Source organism: Ctenopharyngodon idella, chromosome 2 (assembly GCF_019924925.1).
Source record: "Ctenopharyngodon idella isolate HZGC_01 chromosome 2, HZGC01, whole genome shotgun sequence".
NCBI lineage: Eukaryota > Metazoa > Chordata > Actinopteri > Cypriniformes > Xenocyprididae > Ctenopharyngodon > Ctenopharyngodon idella.
Window position 1 is genome coordinate 41761931 of NC_067221.1, and position 24437 is coordinate 41786367.

At 37.9% G+C, this 24437-nt stretch overlaps 3 protein-coding genes across 9 annotated transcripts in view; 2 read left to right on the top strand and 1 right to left on the bottom strand.

Moving 5' to 3' along the window:
• Positions 1-2384, bottom strand: part of pias4b (protein inhibitor of activated STAT, 4b) — a 7202-nt gene extending 4818 nt beyond the window's left edge. The window contains exons 1-3 of one of the 3 annotated variants that reach the window (XM_051873851.1): positions 2043-2384; positions 862-1207; positions 496-580 (exon numbers count right to left, since the gene is read on the bottom strand). In XM_051873851.1, the coding sequence (XP_051729811.1) occupies positions 496-580; positions 862-1207; positions 2043-2069 (458 nt within the window). In that variant the 5' untranslated portion in view covers positions 2070-2384. The remainder of the gene's footprint in view (positions 1-495; positions 581-861; positions 1208-2042) is intronic. The other 2 variants (XM_051873859.1, XM_051873870.1) reach the window with 2 other exon arrangements.
• Positions 2385-9522: 7138 nt separating this feature from the next.
• LOC127501713 (phospholipid scramblase 2-like) lies at positions 9523-23647 on the top strand. 5 transcript variants are annotated; one of them, XM_051873872.1, is made up of 8 exons: positions 9523-9611; positions 10153-10226; positions 10332-10386; positions 10471-10676; positions 10754-10915; positions 13730-13891; positions 22849-22893; positions 23044-23647. In XM_051873872.1, the coding sequence occupies exons 1-8, from the start codon at positions 9557-9559 to the stop codon at positions 23227-23229; spliced, it is 945 nt and encodes a 314-aa protein (XP_051729832.1). In that variant the 5' UTR covers positions 9523-9556; the 3' UTR covers positions 23230-23647. The 5 variants fall into 5 exon arrangements, 3 of the variants coding, with proteins under 3 accessions (XP_051729832.1, XP_051729833.1, XP_051729834.1); XM_051873873.1 differs by lacking the exons at positions 10754-10915; positions 13730-13891 and adding exons at positions 20160-20321; positions 22595-22747 and having other exon boundaries at positions 9532-9611; XM_051873874.1 differs by lacking the exons at positions 10471-10676; positions 10754-10915; positions 13730-13891 and adding exons at positions 19878-20083; positions 20160-20321; positions 22595-22747 and having other exon boundaries at positions 9532-9611.
• LOC127501752 (phospholipid scramblase 2-like) overlaps positions 19353-24437 on the top strand; it is a 40733-nt gene continuing 35648 nt past the window's right edge. The window contains exon 1 of the mRNA XM_051873896.1: positions 19353-19404. The gene's annotated coding sequence lies outside the window, so the exon portion shown is untranslated. The remainder of the gene's footprint in view (positions 19405-24437) is intronic.

Below are 24437 nucleotides of genomic sequence, written 5' to 3' on the forward strand. Positions count from 1 at the left end.
CAAATGACTGAAGATATTAAGTTTTGCTTTCTGACAAACTGATAAATTATGTTTAAAACAAGAAAAAAATCTCTGTCAGTGGGGTTAGAAAAATCATCTTATTCCAGAGGAAAACCCAGATTATTTTTCTGACCCCAGTGGCAGACATTTTTCCCTTTTTTAAGCACAAACACACTTAATTTTCAGAAAACAATATTGTAATCAATTTTGCTTCTCAATTAAATGTCTTGATTTAAGCATGTTTAGATATTTGTAATGAAAACAGAGAAAACACTGAGAGAAAACCATGCAGTCAAGATATGCTGCAAAAATGTTTCTAAAAAGTTATTTTCTAGCATGTTGTTAAAATGTTAAAAATAACAAAAAAACTTCAGATGTGTTTCTGCAGTGAACGTATACAGTTTATCACACAACGTCAGCATTCTTACTACAAACAACAGCACAACACTGTCATTAACGTTCAGATGAATGAATAAAGACGAGACAGAAACTCACCGGCTGTTCTGGATCTGAGTCTGTTGATCCACACTGAGATGAATCAAGAAATCTGAGTTTTGCATGATTCCTCCACAAGTGGGCACTAAAAACATGACAAAATACATGTACACTTTCCACAACAAGAATGATTATTTAATTTATAGTAAATTATTGTAGTTCACTTAAAGTCAGGCATGAAACTGAAGTCTTTTCTTCTTTATTGTGACGTATATATCCGAGTGAAACGTCTACAAATGTAGAGCAGGGCTTGATTTTGTCAGTGGGGAATTAATTATTATGATTCAGTTTAGTGTCTGAATTAATATAAGATCTTAAAAACTGAATGCATCATTAAAAACTTTATTTTTTTCATATGCATCATACCCAGAGGTGTAGGAGGCAGAATGGTGTCCAGCGTCTGATAGAAGGGCAGTTTGATCATCTGTGGTTCTGTACAGATAGATATGGGTGATTGTGGTTTGTCGGGTGAGACACACTCTGGCATGGAGATGATCTGGTCAGAACTGGGCTTTGAGCTCCTGCGGGCGTCTTTAGAAACCTGCCGGAGTTTGTGAAGCTCTCGGACAGCAGACAGCAGCTCAGGACTGCAGTCGTTGTGCAGCAGATCTGAGACTCTCTTCATCAGGTCCTTCTTCAGGCCGCTTTTACTCTTGCCCATCTTGGAGAGCAGAAGACGAAGCTCCGTCACCCGTAAGGCCTCCAGCATCACCTGCAGGACAGGTGAGATACTGATGAACTTACATCACAGAGGGTTTATGATGACTTATGATGAACTTTATTATTATTATTTTCAATTTATTTTCTATGTAAGATCTTAATGGTGCAATAGCCATTTTAAAACACATCTGTATTAAAACTAGCCTATACAAAACACTGTTTAATGGAATGTCAGCAGAATTTCAGCAATTATGAAAACAATTATGAAACATAAAACTCACTTAAAAGCAAAAAATGGGAATGGTAAGACATTTCAAAGCATTGCTTTGGCCAAAAGAAATTGTAATTAAGTCTCACTGAGTTGAAGTGAGTTAGGTTCCTTGCCACTGTGCCTCTGGCTTGCTTAGTTGGGGACACCTACTATTCAACAATATTAGATGAATTTAGATGAAATGCACGGAACTATAGGCTAAATCAACACTGAACTGACTCAGGCTAAACTTTTCTTCTAGAGCTGCTGTACAGCCCAAACAAACTTTGTTGCATAATGTTCCTGTTATCAGTGTAAAGCTGCTTTGAAACAATCTGTGGTGTTAAAAGCACTATATAAATAAAGGTGACTTGACTTGTATAAAATTACAAAATATAAAACACATGAAAACTAGACGTTTATGAAAAATGTCTAAAAAGAACACAGTCCTAATGCTCTTAGTTCAAATCTACCTTAATTTCATAATATAATGGCTTTGTTGTCTTACAGTGTGGTTTGGGGGGAAGATCGTGTTGACTAGAATGCAACAAGAGGGCTAAAAACAAACACGCAAAACGATCGAGCTAATACATCTCATCTTAATTAATATGAAAAAAGCTCAAATGAATCTACTTACTGTAGCTTCCAAAACATCCGTGGACATAATCACGCAGAACTAGCAAATATTTAAAAAATGTTTAGTGCGAAGTGGGAAAAAAGTCTATTAAAAATGTCATCTGTTGAGGATCAAAGCAGACACCGCAGACACGTCATCAATCAAAGTCTGAGTCACATGACATGACATGTAGTACGAAGAATTAAATTTATTATAAAGTAAACACTTGGATCTCATTTAAAATTTTAAAATAACACTTTTGGGTTTCATTGAAAAACAAGACGACTTGCTTATAGAGAAGCACCCGACTGCAGCAAAACACTTTATATATAGAAAGACGACAGTGCTCTCATATTACTATATGAATGTGAGAAAGTGCAACGTACAATATGGTGTAGTATGTCCCGCCTTCTAAATAAAAGAGCCAATCGCGGATTGGTGAAGTCATCGCGTCACTGCAGCTGCCATTAGAAGCTCCGGTTCCTGAGAATTAAAAAAAAAAAATTAAAATAAATAAATAAAAGGTTCCTGAGACGCACTGCGCATGATCCAGGTTGAAAAATACGCTTTTTTTAAAAACTACTTGAGCACAAGAAACCACAAATATAATAGTTGTTTTCAGATTTCATTGGTAATTTCAAATATGAAATTTAATCAAAAGCTTGGTAAACAGCAGAATTTTTGTTTCCCCATTTGTCACCCTTCACCAAGAGTTTGATTGACAGGCGATCTAACCAATCATAACGCCGAATCCGCCATTTTGTTCGACAAAGCAGTCAGGGGAGTTAGCAGATTAACTTGATGGTGGACTTGAACTTGAAAAATGGTGTGTACTGACGTCTTTCTGCGATTGAAACAACATTCCTTATGATGTTCATTCATGTTTATTTGATGCTATAAATGAACTAGTAGGAAGAGATGATCGGTTCATGAGCCGCTTGAACTGAGGTGCTACAGCGATCTGTCATGACACATTAAAGAGCCACGAAATAGTATTTATTGTTTAAATTTCTTTAAAAATGACAACATTTGAAATTTGAGACTTTGTTTCATATCAAAAGTAATCTGCTCTGTCTTGTCTGTCGACGCGTTGTCAGTGTCCTCTTTGCTCCGCAATGTATTTTTCACTGCGTGAGAACATGATGTGTGGCGAGAGATCGGCATGGCTTGTCAGACGTAGCAGCAGTAACAAAAGGGGGCGGGTCTTTGCGAACGGTCAATTATGGCCTAATGGTTAGAGAGTCGGACTTGTAACCTGAAGGTCATGGGTTTGAGTCTTTGTACCAGCAGGAAATGTAGGTGGGGGGATTGAATGAACAGAGCTCTCTTCCACTCTCATTACCCACAACTGAGGAGCTCTTGAGCAAGGCACCTAACCCCCAATCACTACAGCAAAAATGGCTGCCCACTGCTCTGTGTGTGTCACTTGCATGACTGTAATAGCTGCCCGATAAGAGTTTCAAAGATGGTCGTGGAGTGAAATGACTTGACTTAAAGTCCCCATGAAATCAAAATGAAAGTTTTTTTTTAACTTTTAATATTAACATGTTAGCCTTATAAGCTAGTGTGCTCCAAAGCAAAACAAAACAAAATTCACATTTAGAAGTACAAACATTCAAAACTAAAAACTCTCACGTCCGTCAATATGGATCAGTAATTCTGATAACATCACTCTGCACTTCAGCTTTTCGTCAGATTTTCTGTCCAATCAAATGCTCTCTAGAATCTGAAGCGTCCCGTCCCTATTGTAAATAGATGCTGAAACTGCAGCCAAATCACTGTATTGTTTGCTTAAAATGAACCCAAAACATGTTGGAATATTTTCAATAACACAAACTCCAACAGGTGACAGAATTAAGGGAAAACCCTTGGGAGAAACCAGGCTCAGCTGAGGGCCAGTTCACCTATGGCCAACAAACGAACAGTGCATAATTTATGATTCAGGCAGCTTTACAGGTCAGGAGTCAGATTTGATTGGAACATTCAAAATATTTGATCCAGTTCTGTCTGACTGAAGATTGGATTCGTCACGTTGGTATGGAGACAGGTTTGTTCAGGATCTGTGCCACTGGCTGTCGTGTCGATGAGGCCTTCACAGGGGATGATCTAGTTGACACTATTCAACAGTGCTTTGATCTGCCTGCATTGACACTATTCTTTAAGAGCTGCTGTGCAGCCAAACAATGTACCAGTTATCAATGTAAAGCTGCTTTGACACAATCTACATTGTAAAAAGCGCTATATAAATAAAGGTGACTTGACACAATCTCTGCTGACACTTCAGGGATGTGTTGTGGTCATGCTTAAGCGCAGGTCCTCCTTCTGATCTGGATATGGCCTGGATACAGCCCGGATCCGGCTGACTATGGTAAACCTCGGGATAAACAGAGAGACTAATATTAGCGTAGATGACATTCATCTTATGATGTAACAAGCACGTTGGATGTTATAGGAAGTGTTACTGGCTGACCTAATTTATGCAGCCTAACAATCATTTAACTGATTTGAAAATAGAAATATATAATGTGTTATGTTTATGCCAGGTTAAAGAGATGTGTTTTTAGACTAAATTTAAACTGACAGAGTGTGTCTGCTTCCCGAACAATGCTAGGAAGTCTTTAGGCGCTAATAGGAAAAGGATCTACCACCAGCAGTTGATTTTGATAATCTAGGTATTATCAACTGGCTAGAATTTTGAGATTGCAATAGACGTGAAGGACTATAATGCATTAAGAGCTCGCTCAGGTACTGGGGAGCTAAACCATTTAGTGCTTTGTAAGTAATAAGCAAGATTTTAAAATGTGAAATGTGGCTTTCAAATTAAAAACAAAAGTTGAAGCTTTATTTCTTGTTAATTTGACTACTGTATCAAATAAATACCTAGGGTTGTGTTTGTTTTCTTCCAAGAGAGTCCAAAAATAAGTAGATCTAGCAGTTTTTAATGCCTTTCTGTATGCAATAATGCTTTCTTTCCACGAAATGCGTAAAAACATCTAGTTTTGTTTTCTTCCAGCTACGCTCCATTTTTTCTGGCTGCTCTCTTGAGGGTCTGAGTGTGCTCGTTGTACCACGGCGTTGGACTATTTGGTAACACTTTATTTTACAGTGCCATAGTTACATGTTACTACATGTACTTACAATAGTAATAACAGTAAATTATGCATAATTACAAGTAACTAACCCTAAACCAAACCCTAACTTTAACTCTATAATAAGTACATGGAGTTAATTAATAGTACTCAGTACTATTAAAAAGTACAGTACTTATTTGGGTAATTACAGTGTAACTACGGCACTGTAAAATAAAGTGTAACCGACTATTTTCCTTAATCTTCTTTAAATGCAAAGGAGCAACTGTGTCTAATGTGCTGGAAAAGAGAGAGTCAATAGTTTCTGTTGTAACATCAAGTTCTTCTAAGCTATCTGGTATGCTAAGGAGATTTGATCAGGAACTGAAACTGATCAGGAAGATTATTTATAAAGCAATCTTCTAGTGGTAGAAGTGATAGTTCTACCATATTTGTAACAGGGAGGCGGTTTTGCAGCCTTGGCTAAATGTAGTATACACGAGAATAGATAATGATCTGAGATGTCATCGCTCTGCTGCAGAATTTCAACGGCATCAACATTGATTCTATGTGACAATATTAGATCTAAAGTATGATTATGAAAATGAGTCGGTCCTGACATGTATTGTCTAACTCCAATAGAGTTTAGAATGTCTGTAAATGTCAATCCCAATGCATCTTTTTTATAATCTACATGGATATTAAAATCACCAGCAATTAGGACTTTATCCGCAGCCAGTACTAACTCCAAAAAATTCTTTGATAAAGTCTGTATTGTGCCCTGGTGGCCTGTATTCCGTAGCTGCTCAAGCCCTTAAAATCAGCGCTTATGGTTTTATAAACAAGGCCCAGTTCGACACTGGATGTACAGATCGTTTGAAATGGAAAGATGGAACGGTCCCAGCGATAAAAGATGGCGCTCATGAGTCGGAATCGCAGGTAGTAAGTAAAACTGCATCAAATGTCTGTTTTGTTGGCAGTATATAATGTAAACAATATAAACACGAATCAAATGTTATCCAGGGATAATGTGATGGTGTATTGTGTGTGTTTAAATACATTTGTTTATTTGACCATCGATAGCTTCACTACGCAAAAGCTGCACGTGACTCTTTAGCTTCGCCCACGGCACGCCTCCAGGAGCTCGGCTGTTTTCGGAAAGACTCGGTTCAGCATATCTTTCTTTTATAAATCTGATAAAACTAAAGAGTCTTCGGAGATATGAAGGATGCTATACTACCCTATAGGTACTCAAGATTAACATGAGATTGGCCGAAACTCTCTGTGTTATGTACCCTTTAAAAATAAGAAATCATGAATTTTTTTTTTTACAGTGCAGTGGCAGACAGCACTCAGTCAATATACTGATTTAAACTGCTTATAGAGTAAAGGGATTTGTAGTTTTTGATGTTAATTTAATTTCAACTAAATAAATTCAAGTTCTATTTTTTTTTTTTAAATAGGAAAAAAAGGAATGGTTTAATATTGGGCAGATTAAACATATTGACAGTCTAGACAATTACAGTAAAGGTTTGTCTATATTCTAAACAAATAATATTATGAATATGACATGGTTAGTTAAAATTATCTGAAATCAAGTCACTATTCAGGGACTGACTTGATAGGTAGGCTTGATAGGATGTATTGTTCCTGCCTACCCTAGTATACATGTTTTGTAAGCAAAAAAAAAAAAAAAAAAAAAATCAGTCAAATGAGGCAGGCGCTCTAACAAGGAGGCTAAAGACCACAGTCTCTAGCGTCAGTCACTAGAGTGCCTCTTGAGATCAGGGGAGTGAGGTTTATACAAACAGCTCTTACTGGAAACTGGAAACATTGAAACTGGAAAAAATAAATAGATAAAAAGCAGAACATTGCGACATTCAGAGTTGAAGTGTTATGAAGCGTTAAGGTCATTTGTGAAGTGACAAGTGACAAATATTGAGGTTGATGAGAAACACACACACTAGCACCTAAAAAAAATTGTGAATTGCCTTATTGTCAGGTTTCTGGTGTGTTCTAGTCAAAACACAAAATTGCTGTACAACCACTGGCCATTCAGTGGTTGTACAGCAATTTTGGCGACTAGAAGTAACATCTCCATTCATTCCGTCAGAGAACGAGGGTTACATACATAACCGAGATGTTCCCTTTCAGTCAGTCATGTTCGACGTTACGTCAGAACTGACGAATTGGGATCCCTACCAAAGCGCCACTATTGCTGCCCCCTTCCAGCGCCTTGTATAAGCCACCAAATCCCCAAACACCTGCTGGGGTGGAAGAAAGGATAGGTCTTAGACAGAGAAGTGTCTCACTGCTGTTCTGTACACTGAAACATTGGATAACACTGGGAAAGTGTAAGGGAGCGCTACGGAGACCACATCCTGCACGTGGGAGGTATTATGTGGAAATTACACATATGGACTGGCCAAGCAGGGCAGTGCTACATATGGAAGGTCTCTGTGGTAGACTCAGCCTAGTTAGGGTGAAATCAATTCGAGCAGAGATGGCAGAGCAGCTCTGCCAGAGAAAGACATGGGCTCGCCGTGAGGGAAGCCGTACCACGGGTACCATAGGGGGCGTAGCACAGGGGCTGATCTTGGGCATAATCACAAGTACTAGACCTGGTGTCTGACGCTCCATCACATCTGACTTCTGAGGGTGCTGGAGATACTCCAAGCAGGGTTTGCCATGAGGGGAACTCACCTGTGAAGCAGATAAGTGCCCGTATCCGGTCCATAGAGGGGAATGGCGCAGCAAGCGTGATCGACACCGAGTGGGACCTGGTGTTTACTGGCTACTTAAGGTGAGTACACAGAAGGACACAGGCTCTACACAGAAATTGTAAAATCTTGCAAACTTGTTAGGTGTCATCCAGCCCGCAGCTCTACAGATGTCTGCTATTGAGGCACAGTGTGCCAACGAACAGGAGGATGCTACACCCCTCACAGAGTGAGCCCTCATCCCCAGGGGGCACAGCTGATATTGAGTTTGGTAAACCAAGACAATAGCATCCACTATCCAGTGTGTGAGCCTTTGCTTGAAGACAGCCTTTCCCTTCTGCTGTCCCCCATAGCAGACAAAGAGCTGGGCTTAAAGCTCTGCATACGGTCCATTTATAAGCAGAAGGCGCAAACGGGACAGAGCAGAGCAAGGGCTGGGTCTGCCTCCTCCAAGGGCAGTGCTTGCAGGTTCACCACCAGATCTCTGAAAGGTGTGGTGGGAACCGAATGAAATGCTAGGTCCTCCATGAGAAGGACCAGCAATCCCATCCGGAAGCATCACAGCTTGCAATGTGCTAGAGGAGTGGGGGGCCCATGGAGACGTACTCGGTGGGGGAACCCCTTACTGTAATCCTCAGGTCACCCTGGCTATTTGTCGAAGTTGTCCTCCGCCGGAAGGAGGAATTAGATCGGGGTATAGGTGAGGGGACTCACCTCATATGAGGTACTCAAGTCCTGACCGAGCGTGCATCTAGAGCGCTGAATGATGCACAGGGTTGCCGTGACAACAGCATCTCCATGGCACAGGACACTCTGAGAAGCTGACCAGCTTGCCAACGTAGTCATGCTCTCGTGCGATAACATGAGTCACCTACGAACGCAGTCTCAGCATGCTTATGCCCAGGCATGTGAGGCAAATGAGGATAAGAAACGACCGCATCCAGAAACATTCGGGTGGAATGACGTCTTTACAAAGACACACCCGTGTTTGCTCTTTTAGAGAAATATACTCTTTTAGGAAAAAAAGCTCTTTTAGTGCTGAAGCACACAGAATGGTCGCTATAGAAAGCCTGCAGCATGCTGGAAGCTCTTTCAGTAGTAGCAAACACCGTAGACGCGCCGTCACACCAACACTCTCTAGAGAGCTTCTCCCAGAACACTAAAACGATGATTGCAGAGCAGAATCAGAAGAAACGCTCAGCTCCGAAATAAAAGCATAATTTGTGACAGCACACACTCTCTTGGAGTGCGCAATGCAAATTTCATATGCGCCAATGTCCATTGGCTCGTTTAGTTTACACTTGAAGGTGATTGGGCTCTCAGGTAAGATCCCGATTCATCAGTTCAGTTCTGACGTAATGATGAACGTGACTGACTGAAAGGGAATTCAGAGTTTACTCAGAACATTTTCAAGCTGTTAAAACCAAAACTAACTAAATGGGTCAAACCACTCTTCAACCACAAACATCATGCTGGCAAAATATTTAAAAAAAAGTTACTTTTTTTGTCACGAGAGAAGCATTTCATGTACTAATCAGTGCCACTGCCGAACAGACGATTCGTATTACACTGGTATGTATGGCATATCTCACAATATACGATCATTTAAAATAATTTCAATTTTTTTTAAATCATATTTTAATTTTGTATTTTATATATGAATGTGCAGTTATGGTGTTTTTCAGATTCATTTATTTACAATAAATAAATAATGAAAGAGAAGAAACTTTAACACTAAATAATATTGATGTCTCATTTATTTATTCTCTCTGCCCAGATACAATCAAATATGGAATTGTCAGGTGAGTTTGTTCAAGTGAGTTTGTATCTATGCCCATTTTGTTTGTTTGACTGTGGATTCAGACTATGGTTGAGGCAAGATACAAAAAAAGTACACTTTAAAAAAAAAGTACTTATTACAGAAATAAAATACTTTAAAAGAATAAATGTAAAAATGTAATGTTTTCAGACATTTAATTGAATGTTATTAACATTTAAATGAAAAAGTATTATAGTTTGAATCTATATTAAATGTAGTAGTTGAACTTAAGTGCTTTTTTTAACCTCTTACTGGTAAGTAGGATTTAAATACACCTTAATGTGTAATTTCATAATTATTTCTATTGTCTTTTTAAATATGCTTAAAGTGTACTGTGAAATGTACTGACATGGTAAACTAAAATATGATGTCATTTCAATTAAACTTCTATTATTTGATAAGTATATTTGTAATTACACATTGTAAGTTGCAATTTAGTACATATAAAATATATTAACTTTAAATACATTTTAAATAGTCATCTGCTTAACAAAGCTGTTTGACACATGGTTATGTTTATACAGCACTAGAGGACACCGCAATGATACCTTCCCCAGACCTGCACCACTGTCCCTCTCATCTGGAGACCTTGACCCGGGTCAGATAAGTTTGGAGATGCTTATTAATTATTATTAATCTTTATCATTTATCAATGGTGTTACTCTGACAAATTTCATGTAATGTCAAGTAATGTTTATTTTAGATTGATAAATTGTTTGTCCACAAAGAACAAAGTTGTGCTGAAGGTTGTGCAGAAGGTTTGTTCATCAGCATTTCATGAACGAAATACATCAAAATCAAATTAGCAACACTCTTATCTCCTACCTTTTCATTTCTTAAAGATTGCTGTGGAATAAAGTTTAACAACCGATATACTGTGAAGAATGACATTGGGGAGAGTATTTTTACTATTCTTGAGGACAACAATTGTTGTAACAGGACTTTCTGTGCTGCAGCACGTTCCTTCAAAATGAGTGTTTTTAATTATTCAAATCAAGAGATCATCAGACTGGTGAGACCGTTTGTTTGCAACTGCTGGGGCCATAAGGTATGATTGTTATCTTTATCTTGTTTAGCTCTTAAATATGTTGTTCTGCATATTATATCGTTGTATGTTTATTTTAGCTGGAGGTTCAGTCTCCACCGGACGTTACCATTGGATATGTTCGACAAAACTTTCATATTTGCCTGCCTAAACTCACCGTTGAGAATGAACAAGGTGAACCGGCATTTAAGATCGCAAAACAGTGTGTACTTTGTACCTGCTGCACCGATGAAAACTTTGAGGTGATGCACATACACCCAGATACAAGATTCAACTTTCTATTGACTTTTATCGTTTTTAAATTGACCAAAGATATTTTCTGTCCTCTAACCTTAAACATAACATTCACAACCACATAAAACTTTTAGCATTTTATAGAATATATTTATAATGGTATTTAGTATGCTTACTAAGCCATTGATCTTGTTGCCTGACCCACATTGGCTTTAGGTGATTTCAGGTTGTGCAATTTTTCTGGGGAAATTTGATCCTGACAGTGAAGGAAAAATAACTGACCCCCACTATTTGAAATGTGACAACACTGAATTTTACATTCAGTGTATCTTAAAGGGTTAGTTCACCCAAAAATGAAAATTCTGACTAGACCCTCATGTCTTCGTTGACCTTCGTCTTCATCTTCAGAACACAAATTAAGATATTTTTGATAAAAAATACACTGTTGGCTCAGTGAGGCCTCCATTGACAGCATGATAATTAACTCTTCCAGATGCTTGAAAGCTACTGTGGCATTCTGCTATCAAAAGCTTAGCACAATTAAGCCAATTATGGCAACAACTAGACTACGCCACCCCAGAAATTGGCCGGGGACCCACAGGTACACGAAGTACCACAAGCACACAGATACGTAGTGGCTGAGACAGGTATCAGACGACAATGTAATGTTTCACACAATTTTATTTAATAAACATCCAAGAAAATACAAGACCAGTCTCTTTAATGCATAAAAATTAAAAAAGAGTACAATAACTCATAAAACTTCTTGCACATCCATACAAACATGATTTTACCACTTCAGAACTGGGGAATTCGTCTTGCCTATCGGATAAACACAGCAACCACTCGTGCTCTCACAACACAGCACCAAAACCCCTGTTGTGAACACTGCAGACGACAGCCGAACCAACACCACACGCAAAGGACACCGGCTAGTACTTGTACCCCAATTCTGAAGGGAACAAGAAAACAGGATGAGACAAGCACACACACACACTTTCCACGTTATGGTTTGGCCAGAAACACTTATCACATGCGGTCAGAGGAATCAATGTCACCAAACAATGGTGACCGTCTTAGCTGGTGTTCTTTGGCTGTTGAGAGCACGAAATCATCCCTTGTGTATTCTTGTCTTGTCTTTGGTACAACTACCCGAAAAAAACCTAATTACAGTAACGTGAGTGGAAAGAAAACAATTGCCTACCCTACACTCTCAGAAAAAAAGGTACAAAATCTGTCACATGGGCGGTACCTTTTCAAAAGGTACACATTTGTTCATTTTAGCTACTAATATACACACTTTAAGTACTAATATGTACCTTTAAGGTACAAAAGTGTACCTTTTGAAAATTGCATTTATTTTTTTATAAAATAAATAAAATGTACAATGATCACAAAGTGCTATCATTTCCCACATTTAGACAAAAAACAAAAAGACATAACATTATAAGCACTGACAGGTGAAGTGAATAACACTGATTATCTCTGTTAGGGTGGATATATTAGGCAGCAAGTGAACATTTTGTCCTCAAAGTTGATGTGTTAAGCTGCGTTTACACTTGGCATTAATATGCGATCACCGTGATCCGATCAAGCAGATCAGATCATTAGCTAATCAGGACACGGCGCGTTTATATTTGTTCACATTAAGTGGCCTCTGTATCTGGATAACTGATCGGATTTCTGTTTCCCGCTCAATATTTAAATTAGGCGCGTTTGAAAGGCAGACGCTTCAAATGGCTTCATAGCGTAAAACAACTTTCACTTTAGCCTCTATCAATGCAGCGCACACAGCATGGAATTTTTGTGATTTATTCCACAAAAGCACAATCGATCACAAATAGAGAACTTAATCTACCAATTTAAGTTTCCCAACATTAATCTTGTATGGTAAAAAAAAAATATTTCGACGCATTTCATGATTGAAAGGATCGCGTTTACATTACACTGAGATCCGACCACAATGCGTCCTCGACTACCTCCGAACCAGGACACGTTGATCACAAACACGTTTACACTTGTCTTTCCAATGCGTATGTGGATAACATCCAGATACAGGTCGCATGTTAATGCCAAGTGTAAACGCAGCCTTAGAAGCAGGAAAAATGGACAAGCGTCAGAGCATCTCCAAAACTGCAGCTCTTGTGGGGTGTTCAAGAAGTTAATGCTGGTTCTGATAGAAATGTGTCAGAATACACAGTGCATCTCAGTTTGTTGCACATGGGGCTGCATAGCCGCAGACCAGTCAGGGTGCCCGTGCTGACCCCTGTCCACCGCCGAAAGCACCAACAGTGGGCATGTGATTCATCAGACCAGACCACCTTCTTCCATTGCTCCGTGGTCCAGTTCTGATGCTCACGTGTCCACTGTTGGAGCTCTGCATTGTTGCAGACCATGTACATCCTTTCATGGAAACGGTATTCCCTGGTGGCTGTGGCCTCTTTCAGCAGGATAATGCTCCGGCCACAAAGCAAAAATAGTTCAGGAATGTTTTGAGGAGCACAACAACGAGTTTGAGGTGTTGACTTGACCTCCAAATTCACCAGATCTCAATCCAATCGAGCATCTGTGGAATATGTTGAACAAACAAGTCCGATCCATGGAGGCTCCACCTCGCAACTTAGAGGGCTTAAAGGATCTGCTGCTAACATCTTGGTGCCAGATACCACAGCACACCTTCAGGGCTCTAGTGGAGTCCATGCCTCGACGGGTCAGGGCTGTTTTAGCAGCAAAAGGGGGACCAACACAATATTAGGTGGTCATAATGTTATGCCTGATCGGTGTATATTTAACGGTGTAATTTCTATACCGTTTACACACAGCTGGTGACTCTGAATGAGGCAGTGAAAGACAGACCATTTGGCAAGATCTTCAAACCCTTCTGTACCAGATGCCCAAACGCAGGTGTGGATTTTGTGGTGAAGTTTCCGAGGAACCTGGAAGTTAAAATGAAAGCTACTCTACTGGGGGCCTGCATTCTCATTGTAAACATTGTTAACAATACTTTAAAAAAAAAAATTAAGCATCTTACTATAAGACTTGTTTACAAATTAGTATTATTATTTACAACTCTATTCATTTTCAGGACTGTTTGTATTATGAAAAGATACAAATACCATTTCTACTGCGGAGATGTATTCAGGTAGCTTTTTTTTTTTTTTTTTTTTTTACAAAAAAATGTAAATAAATAAATAAACAAATTAACCACGGTGGAAATGTTTATCTTTGTGTGCATGTAACACATCTTTGTTTCCTGTTTAGATACCTACTCCAGAATGAAGACAGAAGAAAGACAAATGTCTGATGACTACTTGCCAAATTATCCTCCAATGAAGGCTGAAGAGAAAAGAATCATAGACCAGAATATGGCCACAAATTGCTTTTTTAATATTGCATCTCTTGCAAAAAAAAAAAAAAAAAAAAATTCACATGGCAAATGCTGTCAAAGTAGCTAACAATATACTATCTCTTTTTATCTCTTGTTATTTGACAAAATACAAAATACACATTATCATATTTAGTTTCTGCCTATAATTGCACATTGATTGAAAAATGTGTTACAGAAGCAATAATTTCTTCAGTTTTATGATTTACAGTTGTGTGGTTTTCTGTAGTTTCAGTAAAAGTGAATATAAACTAACAACCTCAATGTTTTGCCTGATAAGGACAAATGGTTGATCATAAAACATTCAGTAGAGAATTATAAATACGTAGCTTGCTGTTTATGAGTAAGAACTGTTTGTAAACATGCACAATTTTATCCAATAAAACATTGATTCGTTTGTCAAGGGCTTGTGTTCATGTAACCCACAACTAATTCATTTGTTTGTTCGTTCATTCACTCATTCAAAAGGACAATACAAATAATCTATACAACTATAAACTGTTTTTGTCTTGCTGTAACATGTCTGTCAACAACTGTAAAATAATGACTAAAGCTGCAAGATATAAAGCAAACAAAATAATACATTATTATTGTAATTATAATTTTTTTAATCTAACTTTTTTTCAGAAACTCCATCTGAAGTGGCACTTACTGTACAGGTAGGGTGAATTCAGATTGATTGGAACACTTTTTCCAATTCCTCTCAATGGCAAAAAAGTCACCCTGAATTCACCTTATATTTACACAGACTGTTTAATGCAGCTCAGAGGGGCAGCATGAATGCAGTTTGAACTGCAAAAACAATCATATGAGATTGAGTTTTAACTGGGTATTAATGTTAAATTTTTTTTTTTTTTTTTATTAATTAATAGGAAACTAAAACAAATCGCTGTTCTAATGAGCAAATTATCATTCATTTATTCAACAATTCATTCAAACGCTTTTTGATCATTGGCTCACTTGATGCGCAAAAGAACACGGATTCATGAGCAAAGACTATATTGACAATATTGTGTCTAAAATGTCTAAAAAATCTTCTGTAGCCAGAAACCCCCATGCAGAGATGGGTGAATGTCTGAAGACACTCACACATCACTGTGTGTATATGCATCTCTTACTCTTAGAGTCATCTTTGAGCAATTGATGTTATGCATTTATTATTTCTGAATTGGCTTCTACTTGTCTAACTATGTAATTGGCATGATACATTTTTTTGATAGATTATTGGAGTCCATATTTCCGCAAATCTGCGTCAGGATAGGTCAAACTGGAGGCTCAATGAAAGGAGCATGTTGCACATCATGTAAGACCTTCGGATTTCACTGACTTAGCAAGTTGCAGTATTGTGACTAAGAAAACTGTGTTTTTGTATGAACAAGCATGTGGCGATTTGAATCAAATGCATTAGTAAACTCTGCACCCTCTGACTAAGAATCAGAAACTGACGAATTGAAAATGGTAAATATTTAATTGATGAGTTGTCAACACAATATATTACAATACAATATATAGGGTATGATTTTCCCCAATATCCAACATTTTGACACAAAATGATAACTGCAAAACATGTTTCTTTGCCTGGAGTCCATCTGTTTCTGTGATTTGCAGCGACCTATTTGCTTATTTTTTCTGTAGCTTTCAACAGTCTCTAAAAATATACCTCAGATTTTGTGTCAAAGCTATTTGTACAGTCAGTTGCAAAGCTCTTTCCCACTTTGGATGTGTTTTGTGTGTTTTTTGCGGCATTCACGCTGAAAACCAATGCTGCCACTCAGTCTTTTGCCATTCAGTGGGCGTAACCGCAGTTATAATGGTCGACGGTGACGTCACATGCATATCCTCTATTGACCCTTCACCAGGAGTTTGGTTGACAGGCAATCTAACCAATCATAACGCCGAATCCACCATTTTGTCCGACAAAGCAATCAGGGGAGTTAGCAGATTAGAGTAGGTGGACTTGAACTTGAAAAATGGTGTGTACTGACATCTTTCTGCAATTGAAACAACATTCCTTATGATGTTCATTCATGTTTATTTGATGCTATAAATGAACTAGTAGGAAGAGATGATCGGTTCACGAGCCGCTTGAACTGAGGCGCTACAGCAATCTGTCACGACACAGTAAAGAGCCACAAAATAGTATTTATTATGTGCGTCCCAATTCCCGTACTTATACACTATTCCATGACGTTTTTAAGTATAAATAGTGCAAGTAGTGTGTTCACACTGAAAATTCCAAAAAGAAAAAGTACACTTTAAATACCCGGATGATGCACTAAATTAACGGAAAAAACTAAGTGTGCAATGTTGGACACTTCATGCACTTCACTGTCACAGTTTTAATTACGTAGTGAAGGGGGAGGGAGGATCAGACTCCATTGTTAAATGACAAAATAACCTTATACAATTCACGCAGTAGAGTAGCGTTGAGGTCATGAATGCATTAACTAACTAAAGATGGAAGAAAGCGGTTTTATAGATGCTAGAAATGTGCCTTTCAAATTAAAGACAGAAGTTGGAGCTTTCTTTCTTATTAATTTGACCACTGTATCAAATAAATACCTAGGGTTGTGTTTGTTTTCTTCCAAGAGAGTCCAAAAATAAGTAGATCTAGCAGTTTTTAATGCCTTTCTGTATGCAATAATGCTTTCTTTCCACAAAATGCGTAAAAACCTCTAGTTTTGTTTTCTTCCAGCTAAGCTCCATTTTTCTGGCTGCTGTGCTCGTTGTACCACGGCGTTGGACTATTTGGTAACACTTTATTTTACAGTGCCATAGTTACACGTTACTACATGTACTTAGTATAGTAATAACAGTAAATTATGCATAATTACAAGTAACTAACCCTAAACCAAACCCTAACTTTAACTCTATAGTAAGTACATGTAGTTAATTAATAGTACTCAGTACTTATTTGGGTAATTACAATGTAACTACGGCACTGTAAAATAAAGTGTAACCGACTATTTTCCTTAATCTTCTTTAAATGCAAAGGAGCAACTGTGTCTAATGTGCTGGAAAAGAGAGAGTCAATAGTTTCTGTTGTAACATCAAGTTCTTCTAAGCTATGTGGTATGCCAAGAAGATCTGATCAGGAACTGAAACTGATCAGGAAGATTATTTATAAAGCAATCTTCTAGTGGTAGAAGTGATAGTTCTACCATATTTGTAACATGGTGGTGGTTTTGCAGCCTTGGCTAAATGTAGTATACATGAGAATAGATAATGATCTGAGATGTCATCGCTCTGCTGCAGAATTTCAACGACATCAACATTGATTCTGTGACTATTAGATCTAAAGTATGATTATGAAAATGAGTCGGTCCTGACATGTATTGTCTAACTCCAATAGAGTATAGAATGTCTGTAAATGTCAATCCCAATGCATCATTTTTATAATCTACATGGATATTAAAATGACCAACAATTAGGACTTTATCCGCAGCCAGTACTAGCTCCAATAGAAAATCAGAAAATTCTTTAATAAAGTCTGTATTGTGCCCTGGTGGCCTGTATTCCTTATAAAAATGAGCACCTAGAAAAAAATAGTGAATTGTCAGGTTTCTGGTGTGTTCTAGTCAAAACACACAAGGAAGTACTGATTCAAAGTGAGTAATAAGAAAACCAAAATGCAGGATCTTGGGGGAACACAAATAAGCATGAACACACTCTACATAAAAGACAACATGGAGCAAAGAACAGGCAGAACATCTCGGTTACGTATGTAACCCTCCTTCGTTCCCTGAAGGAGGGAACGGAGATGTTACATCAGAACTGAACTGATGAATTGGGATCTCGCCCTGAGAGCCCAATCAGCTTTGAGTGTAAACTAAACGAGCCAATAAACATTGGTATGTGAGATTTGCATTGTGTACTCCACCCCGCAAAGCAGGTATAAAGCAAGAGGGCGTGAAGTTGCACATTAAGTTGAAGTTGACGGTGTGTCCCGCCCATTCAGCGGTTACACAGCAATTGGGGCGACTAGAAGTAACATCTCCATTCACTCCTTCAGAGAACGAGGGTTACATACATAACTGAGATGTTCCCTTTCAGTCAGTCATGTTCGACATTACATCAGAACTGACGAATTGGGATCCCTACCAAAGCGCCACTATTGCTGCCCCCTTCCAGCGCCTTGTATAAGCCACCAAATCCCCAAACACCTGTTGGGGTGGAAGAAAGGATAGGTCTTATACAGAGAAGTGTCTCACTGCTGTTCTGTACACTGAAACATTGGATAACACTGGGAAAGCGCTACGGAGACCACATCCTGCACGTGGGAGGTATTATGTGGAAATTTCACATATGGAGTGCATCTAGAGCGCTGAATGATGCACAGGGTTGCCATGACAACAGCATCTCCACGGCACAGGCCACTCTGAGAAGCTGACCAGCTTGCCAACGTAGTCATGCTCTCATGCGATAACATGAGTCACCTACGAACGCAGTCTCAGCATGCTTATTCCCAGGCATGTGAGACCGTGCCTGTGGCCGTCAAATGAGGATAAGAAACGACCGCATCCAGAAACATTCGGGTGGAATGACGTCTTTACAAAGACACACCTGTGTTTGCTCTTTTAGAGAAATACTCTTTTAGGAAAAAAAGCTCTTTTAGTGCTGAAGCACACAGAATGGTCGCTATAGAAAGCCTGCAGCATGCTGGAAGCTCTTTCAGTAGTAGCAAACACTGTAGACGCGCCGTCACACCAACACTCTCTAGAGAGCTTCTCCCAGAACACTCGAACGATTATTGCAGAGCAGAATCAGAAGATATGCTCAGCTCTGAAAGTGCTCTTGAAGTGTACATTGCAAATCTCATATACGCCAATGTCCATTGGCTCGTTTAGTTTACACTTGAAGGTGATTGGGCTCTCAGGTAAGATCCCGTCAGTTCAGTTCTGACGTAATGACGAATGCGACTGACTGAAAAGGAATTCAGGGTTTACTCAGAACATTTTCAAGCTGTTAAAACCAAAAGTAACTAAATGTATCAACCACTCTTCAACCACAAACATCTGGCTGACAAAAAAAAATGAGTTACTTTTTGTCATGAGAGAAACATTTCATGTACTCATCAGTGCCACTGCCGAACAGACGATTCGTATCACACTGGTATGTATGGCATATCTCACAATATACAATCATTTTAAATTATTTAAATTTTTTTAATCATTATTAACTTTAAATACATTTTAAATAGTCATCTGCTTAACAAAGCGGTTTGATATATGGTTATGTTTATACAGCACTAGAGGACACCGCAATGATACCTTCCCCAGACCCGCACCACTGTCCCTCTCATCTGGAGACCTTGACCCGGGTCAGATAAGTTTGGAGATGCTTATTAATTATTATTAATCTTTATCATTTATCAATGGTGTTACTCTGACAAATGCATTTATTTTACAGTGATTTCCACTGCATGTCATTCTCATGTTTATTTTAGATTGATCATTTCTTTGTCCATAAAGAACAAAATCTGGTTGAAGGTTGTGCAGAAGGTTTGTTCATCAGCATTTCATGAATGAAATACATCAAAATCAAATTAGCAACACTCTTATCTCCTACCATTTCATTTCTTAAAGATTGCTGTGGAATAAAGTTTAACAACCGATATACTGTGAAGAATGACATTGGGGAGAACATTTTTACTATTATTGAGGACAACAATTGTTGTAACAGGACTTTCTGGGCTGCAGCACGTTCCTTCAAAATGAGTGTTTTTAATAACTCAAATCAAGAGATCATCAGACTGGTGCAACCGTTTGTTTGCAACTGCTGGGGCCATAAGGTATGATTGTTATCTTTATCTTGTTTAGCTCTTAATTATGTTGTTCTGCATATTATATGGTGTATGTATTTTTTAGCTGGAGGTTCAGTCTCCACCGGACGTTACCATTGGATATGTTCGACAAAACTTTAATATTTTCCTACCTAAACTCACCGTTGAGAATGAACGAGGTGAACCGGCATTTAAGATCGCGGGACCGTGTGTAGCTTCTACCTGCTGCATGAATCAAAGCTTTCAGGTGACACACATACACCCAGATACAAGTATCAACTTTCTTTTGACTTATATTGTTTTTAAATTTTTCCAAAGATATTTTTTGTCCTGTAACCTTAAACATAACATTGACAACCACATCCACATAAAATTTTTAGCATTTTATAGATTATATTTATAATGGTATTTAATATGCATACTAAGCCATTGATCTTGTTGTCTGACCCACATTGGCTGTAGGTGATTTCAGGTGGTGCAATTTTTCTGGGGAAATTTGATCCCGACAGTGATGGAAAAAAAACTGACCCCCACCATTTGAAATATGACAACACTGAATTTTTATATTAGTGTATCACCCAAAAATGACAATTCTGTCATTTATTACTCACCCTCATGTCGTTCCACACCCGTAAGACCTTCGTTCATCTTCAGAACACAAATTAAGATATTTTTGATGAAATCCGATGTCTCAGTGAGGCCTGCATTGACAGCAAGAATAATAATTCAAATTGTAGGTGTACTCAGTAACGGAATGTGATTTTACAAGTAGCGAAGTAGATTACTTCGCTTCATTTGTACTTAAGTAAAATTACAGATGTAAAAATGTACTCAAAAAAATCCCTTTAAGACAAGTCATTTCACTCGGCGGTCATCTTTGAAACACCTCTCGGGCATTCAAGTGCAGCTCCTATCACTTCATCAAATTCTCCAAAGCTGTTTGCCAAGCTTTCGATTAAATTTCATATTTGAAATCACCAATGAAATCTGAAAACAACTGTCTCATAAATTGTTTCTAAACGCTCGAATCATGACAAAAAAATGGCATTTTTCAGGCTGGATCAAGCTGGAGTCCTAAAGTGCCTCTTGTGTCTCATTTTGGAGGCGCGCGTCTGACTGTTTCTATAAGCTGCGTTTCATTTCGAAGGCTGCGTCCTCTGGAGGTCGCATTTGAAGGCTACATACGTCATCGAGGCGGTCTCATTTAAGAAAAGTAACCGTTAGATTGCAAAGTAAGAAAGAAATTACAGTATTTTGCACAACGCGAGGAATAACAGTCAATTTTATTACGGTTACTTTTCTTAAAGAAGGCATCCTTGATGACATATGCAGCCTTCAAATGCGACCTCCGGAGGACACAGCCTCCGAAATGAGACATAGCTATAGGAACCGGAGCTTCTAACGGCCGCTGCAGTGACACGATGACTTTACCAATTGGTGATTGGCTCTTATTTAGAAGGCGGGACTTATTCCGCCATATTGCGCATTGCAAGTTCTCCGATTCAAAACAATACAAGTGACACGTCTTGTGTATTCTTGTCTTTGGTACAACTACCCGAAAAAACTACCTAATTACAGTAACGTGAGTGGAAAGAAAACAATTGCCTACCCTACACTCTCAGAAAAAAAGGTACAAAATCTGTCACATGGGCGGTACCTTTTCAAAAGGTACACATTTGTTCATTTTAGCTACTAATATACACACTTTAAGTACTAATATGTACCTTTAAGGTACAAAAGTGTACCTTTTGAAAATTGCACTTATGATCACAAAGTGCTATCATTTCCCACATTTAGACAAAAAAACAAAAATTTAACTCAAAAAATGGTAAAATTACAATATTAATCACACAGGTAAGTAAAAAACATACATATGAATTTGGATGAATATATATATCAAACAGCTATATCACTGTATATGAACATGAAAAATTTTGTGTTAATTCTATTTAACAATACATATACTGATCAGATATAACATTATGAGTACAGACAGGTGAAGTGAATAACACTGATCATCTCTTCATCATGGCACCTGTTAGTGGGTGGATATATTAGGCAGCAAATGAACATTTTGTCCTCAAAGTTGATGTGTTAGAAGCAGGAGAAATGGGCAAGCGTAAGGATTTGAGCGAGTTTGACAAGGGCCAAATTGTGATGGCTAGATGACTGGGTCAGAGCATCTCCAAGAAGTTAATGCTGGTTCTGATAGAAATGTGTCAGAATACACAGTGCTCAATCTCAGTTTGTTGCGTATGGAGCTGCATAGGCGCAGACCAGTCAGGGTGCCCATGCTGACCCCTGTCCACCGCCGAAAGCACCAACAGTGGGCATGTGATTCATCAGACCAGACCACCTTCTTCCATTGCTCCTTGGTCCAGTTCAGGAGTCCATGCCTCGACGGGTCAGGGCTGTTTTGGCAGCAAAAAGGGGACCAACACAATATTAGGAAGGTGGTCATAATGTTATGCCTGATCGGTGTATATTTAACGGTGTAATTTCTATACCTTTTACACACAGCTGGTGTCTCTGAATGAGGCAGTGACAGACAGCAAGATCTTCAAACCCTTCTGTGGCTGTTGCCCAAAAGCAGGTGTGGATTTTGTGGTGAGGTTTCCGAGCAACCTGGAAGTTAAAATGAAAGCTACTCTACTGGGGGCCTGCATTCTCATTGTAAATATTGTTAACAATACTAAAAAAAAAAAAATTAAGCATCTTACTATAAGACTTGTTGACAAATTATTAATATTAATTACAACTCTATTCATTTTCAGGACTGTTTGTATTATGGAATACCATTCACAAAGACCATTACTACGGTGATGAAATGTTTTCTGGTAGCTTTTTTTTTTTTTTTTTTTTACAAAAACAAAATTAAATACATAAATAAATAAACAAATTGACCACGGTTTTACATTTTTATCTTTGTGTGCATGTAACACATCTTGTTTCCTGTTTGGATACAGTAGGCCTACTTCAGAAAGAAGACAGAAGAAAGACAAATGTCTGATGACTACTTGCCAAATTATCCTCCAATGAAGGCTGAAGAGAAAAGAATCATAGACCAGAATATGGCCAAAAATTGCTTTTTAATATTGCATCTCTTGCAAAAAAAAAAAAAAAAAACTTTCACATGGCAAATGCTGTCAAAGTAGCTAACAATATACTATCTCTTTTTATCTCTTGTTGTTTGACAAAATACACATTATCATATTTAGTTTCTGCCTATAATTGCACATTGATTGAAAAATGTGTTACAGAAGCAATAATTTCTTCAGTTTTATGATTTACAGTTGTGTGGTTTTCTGTAGTTTCAGTAAAAGTGAATATAAACTAACAACCTCAATGTTTTGCCTGATAAGGACAAATGGTTGATCATAAAACATTCAGCAGAGAATTATAAATATGTAGCTTGCTGTTTATGAGTAAGAACTGTTTGTAAACATGCACAATTTTATCCAATGAAACATTGATTTGTTTGTCAAGGGCTTGTGTTCATGTAACCCACAACTAATTCATTTGTTTGTTCGTTCATTCACTCATTCAAAAGGACAATACAAATAATCTATACAACTATAAACTGTTTTTGTCTTGCTGTAACATGTTTGTCAACAACTGTAAAATAATGACTAAAGCTGCAAGATATAAAGTAAACAAAATAATACATTATTATTGTAATTATCATTTTTTTAATCTAACTTTCAGAAACTGCATCTGAAGTGGCACTTACTGTACAGGTAGGGTAAATTCAGGTTGATTGAGACACTTTTCCAATTTATCCCAATGGCAAAAAAAGTGACCCAATCACCCTGAATTCACCTTATATTTACACAGACTGTTTAATGCAGCTCAGAGGGGCAGCAATTTTTTTTTTAAATGTAATTAATAGGAAACTAAAACAAATCGCTGTTCTAATGAGCAAATTATCATTCATTTATTCAACAATTCATTCAAACGCTTTTTGATCATTGGCTCACTAAAGAACACGGATTCATGAGCAAAGACTATATTGACAATATTGTGTCTAAAATGTAACAAAATTAACTTCTGGATTATTGAACTGTTGTTTGTAATCAATATCACATTTGCAATCATGCAGATATTCAGGAAAACATAGCACTCTTGCTTGTGTAATATTGCTAAACTATATCATATTATATATAAGACAAAAATATTTTCGCATATTTTCGGCGTGCATGTTAACCAATGAGTGAAAAAAACCTAACATGGCAAATGCTGTCAAAGTAGCTAACAATATACTATCTCTTTTTATCTCTTGTTATTTTACAAATGACACATTATCAGCTGTTTCAGTTTGTGGTTCTCTCTAATATAAGGGTGACACTGAGATTGCATGTGTTAT

Excerpts from the sequence above, each read along its gene's own strand:
- LOC127501713 (XM_051873872.1), top strand. The coding sequence starts at position 9,557 with ATGTCTCATTTATTTATTCTCTCTGCCCAGATACAATCAAATATGGAA. Across the intron at positions 10,387-10,470 it reads TGCTGAAGGTTGTGCAGAAG|ATTGCTGTGGAATAAAGTTT; the intron begins GTTTGTTCATCA and ends CATTTCTTAAAG. Across the intron at positions 13,892-22,848 it reads TGGGGGCCTGCATTCTCATT|GACTGTTTGTATTATGGAAT; the intron begins GTAAACATTGTT and ends ATTCATTTTCAG.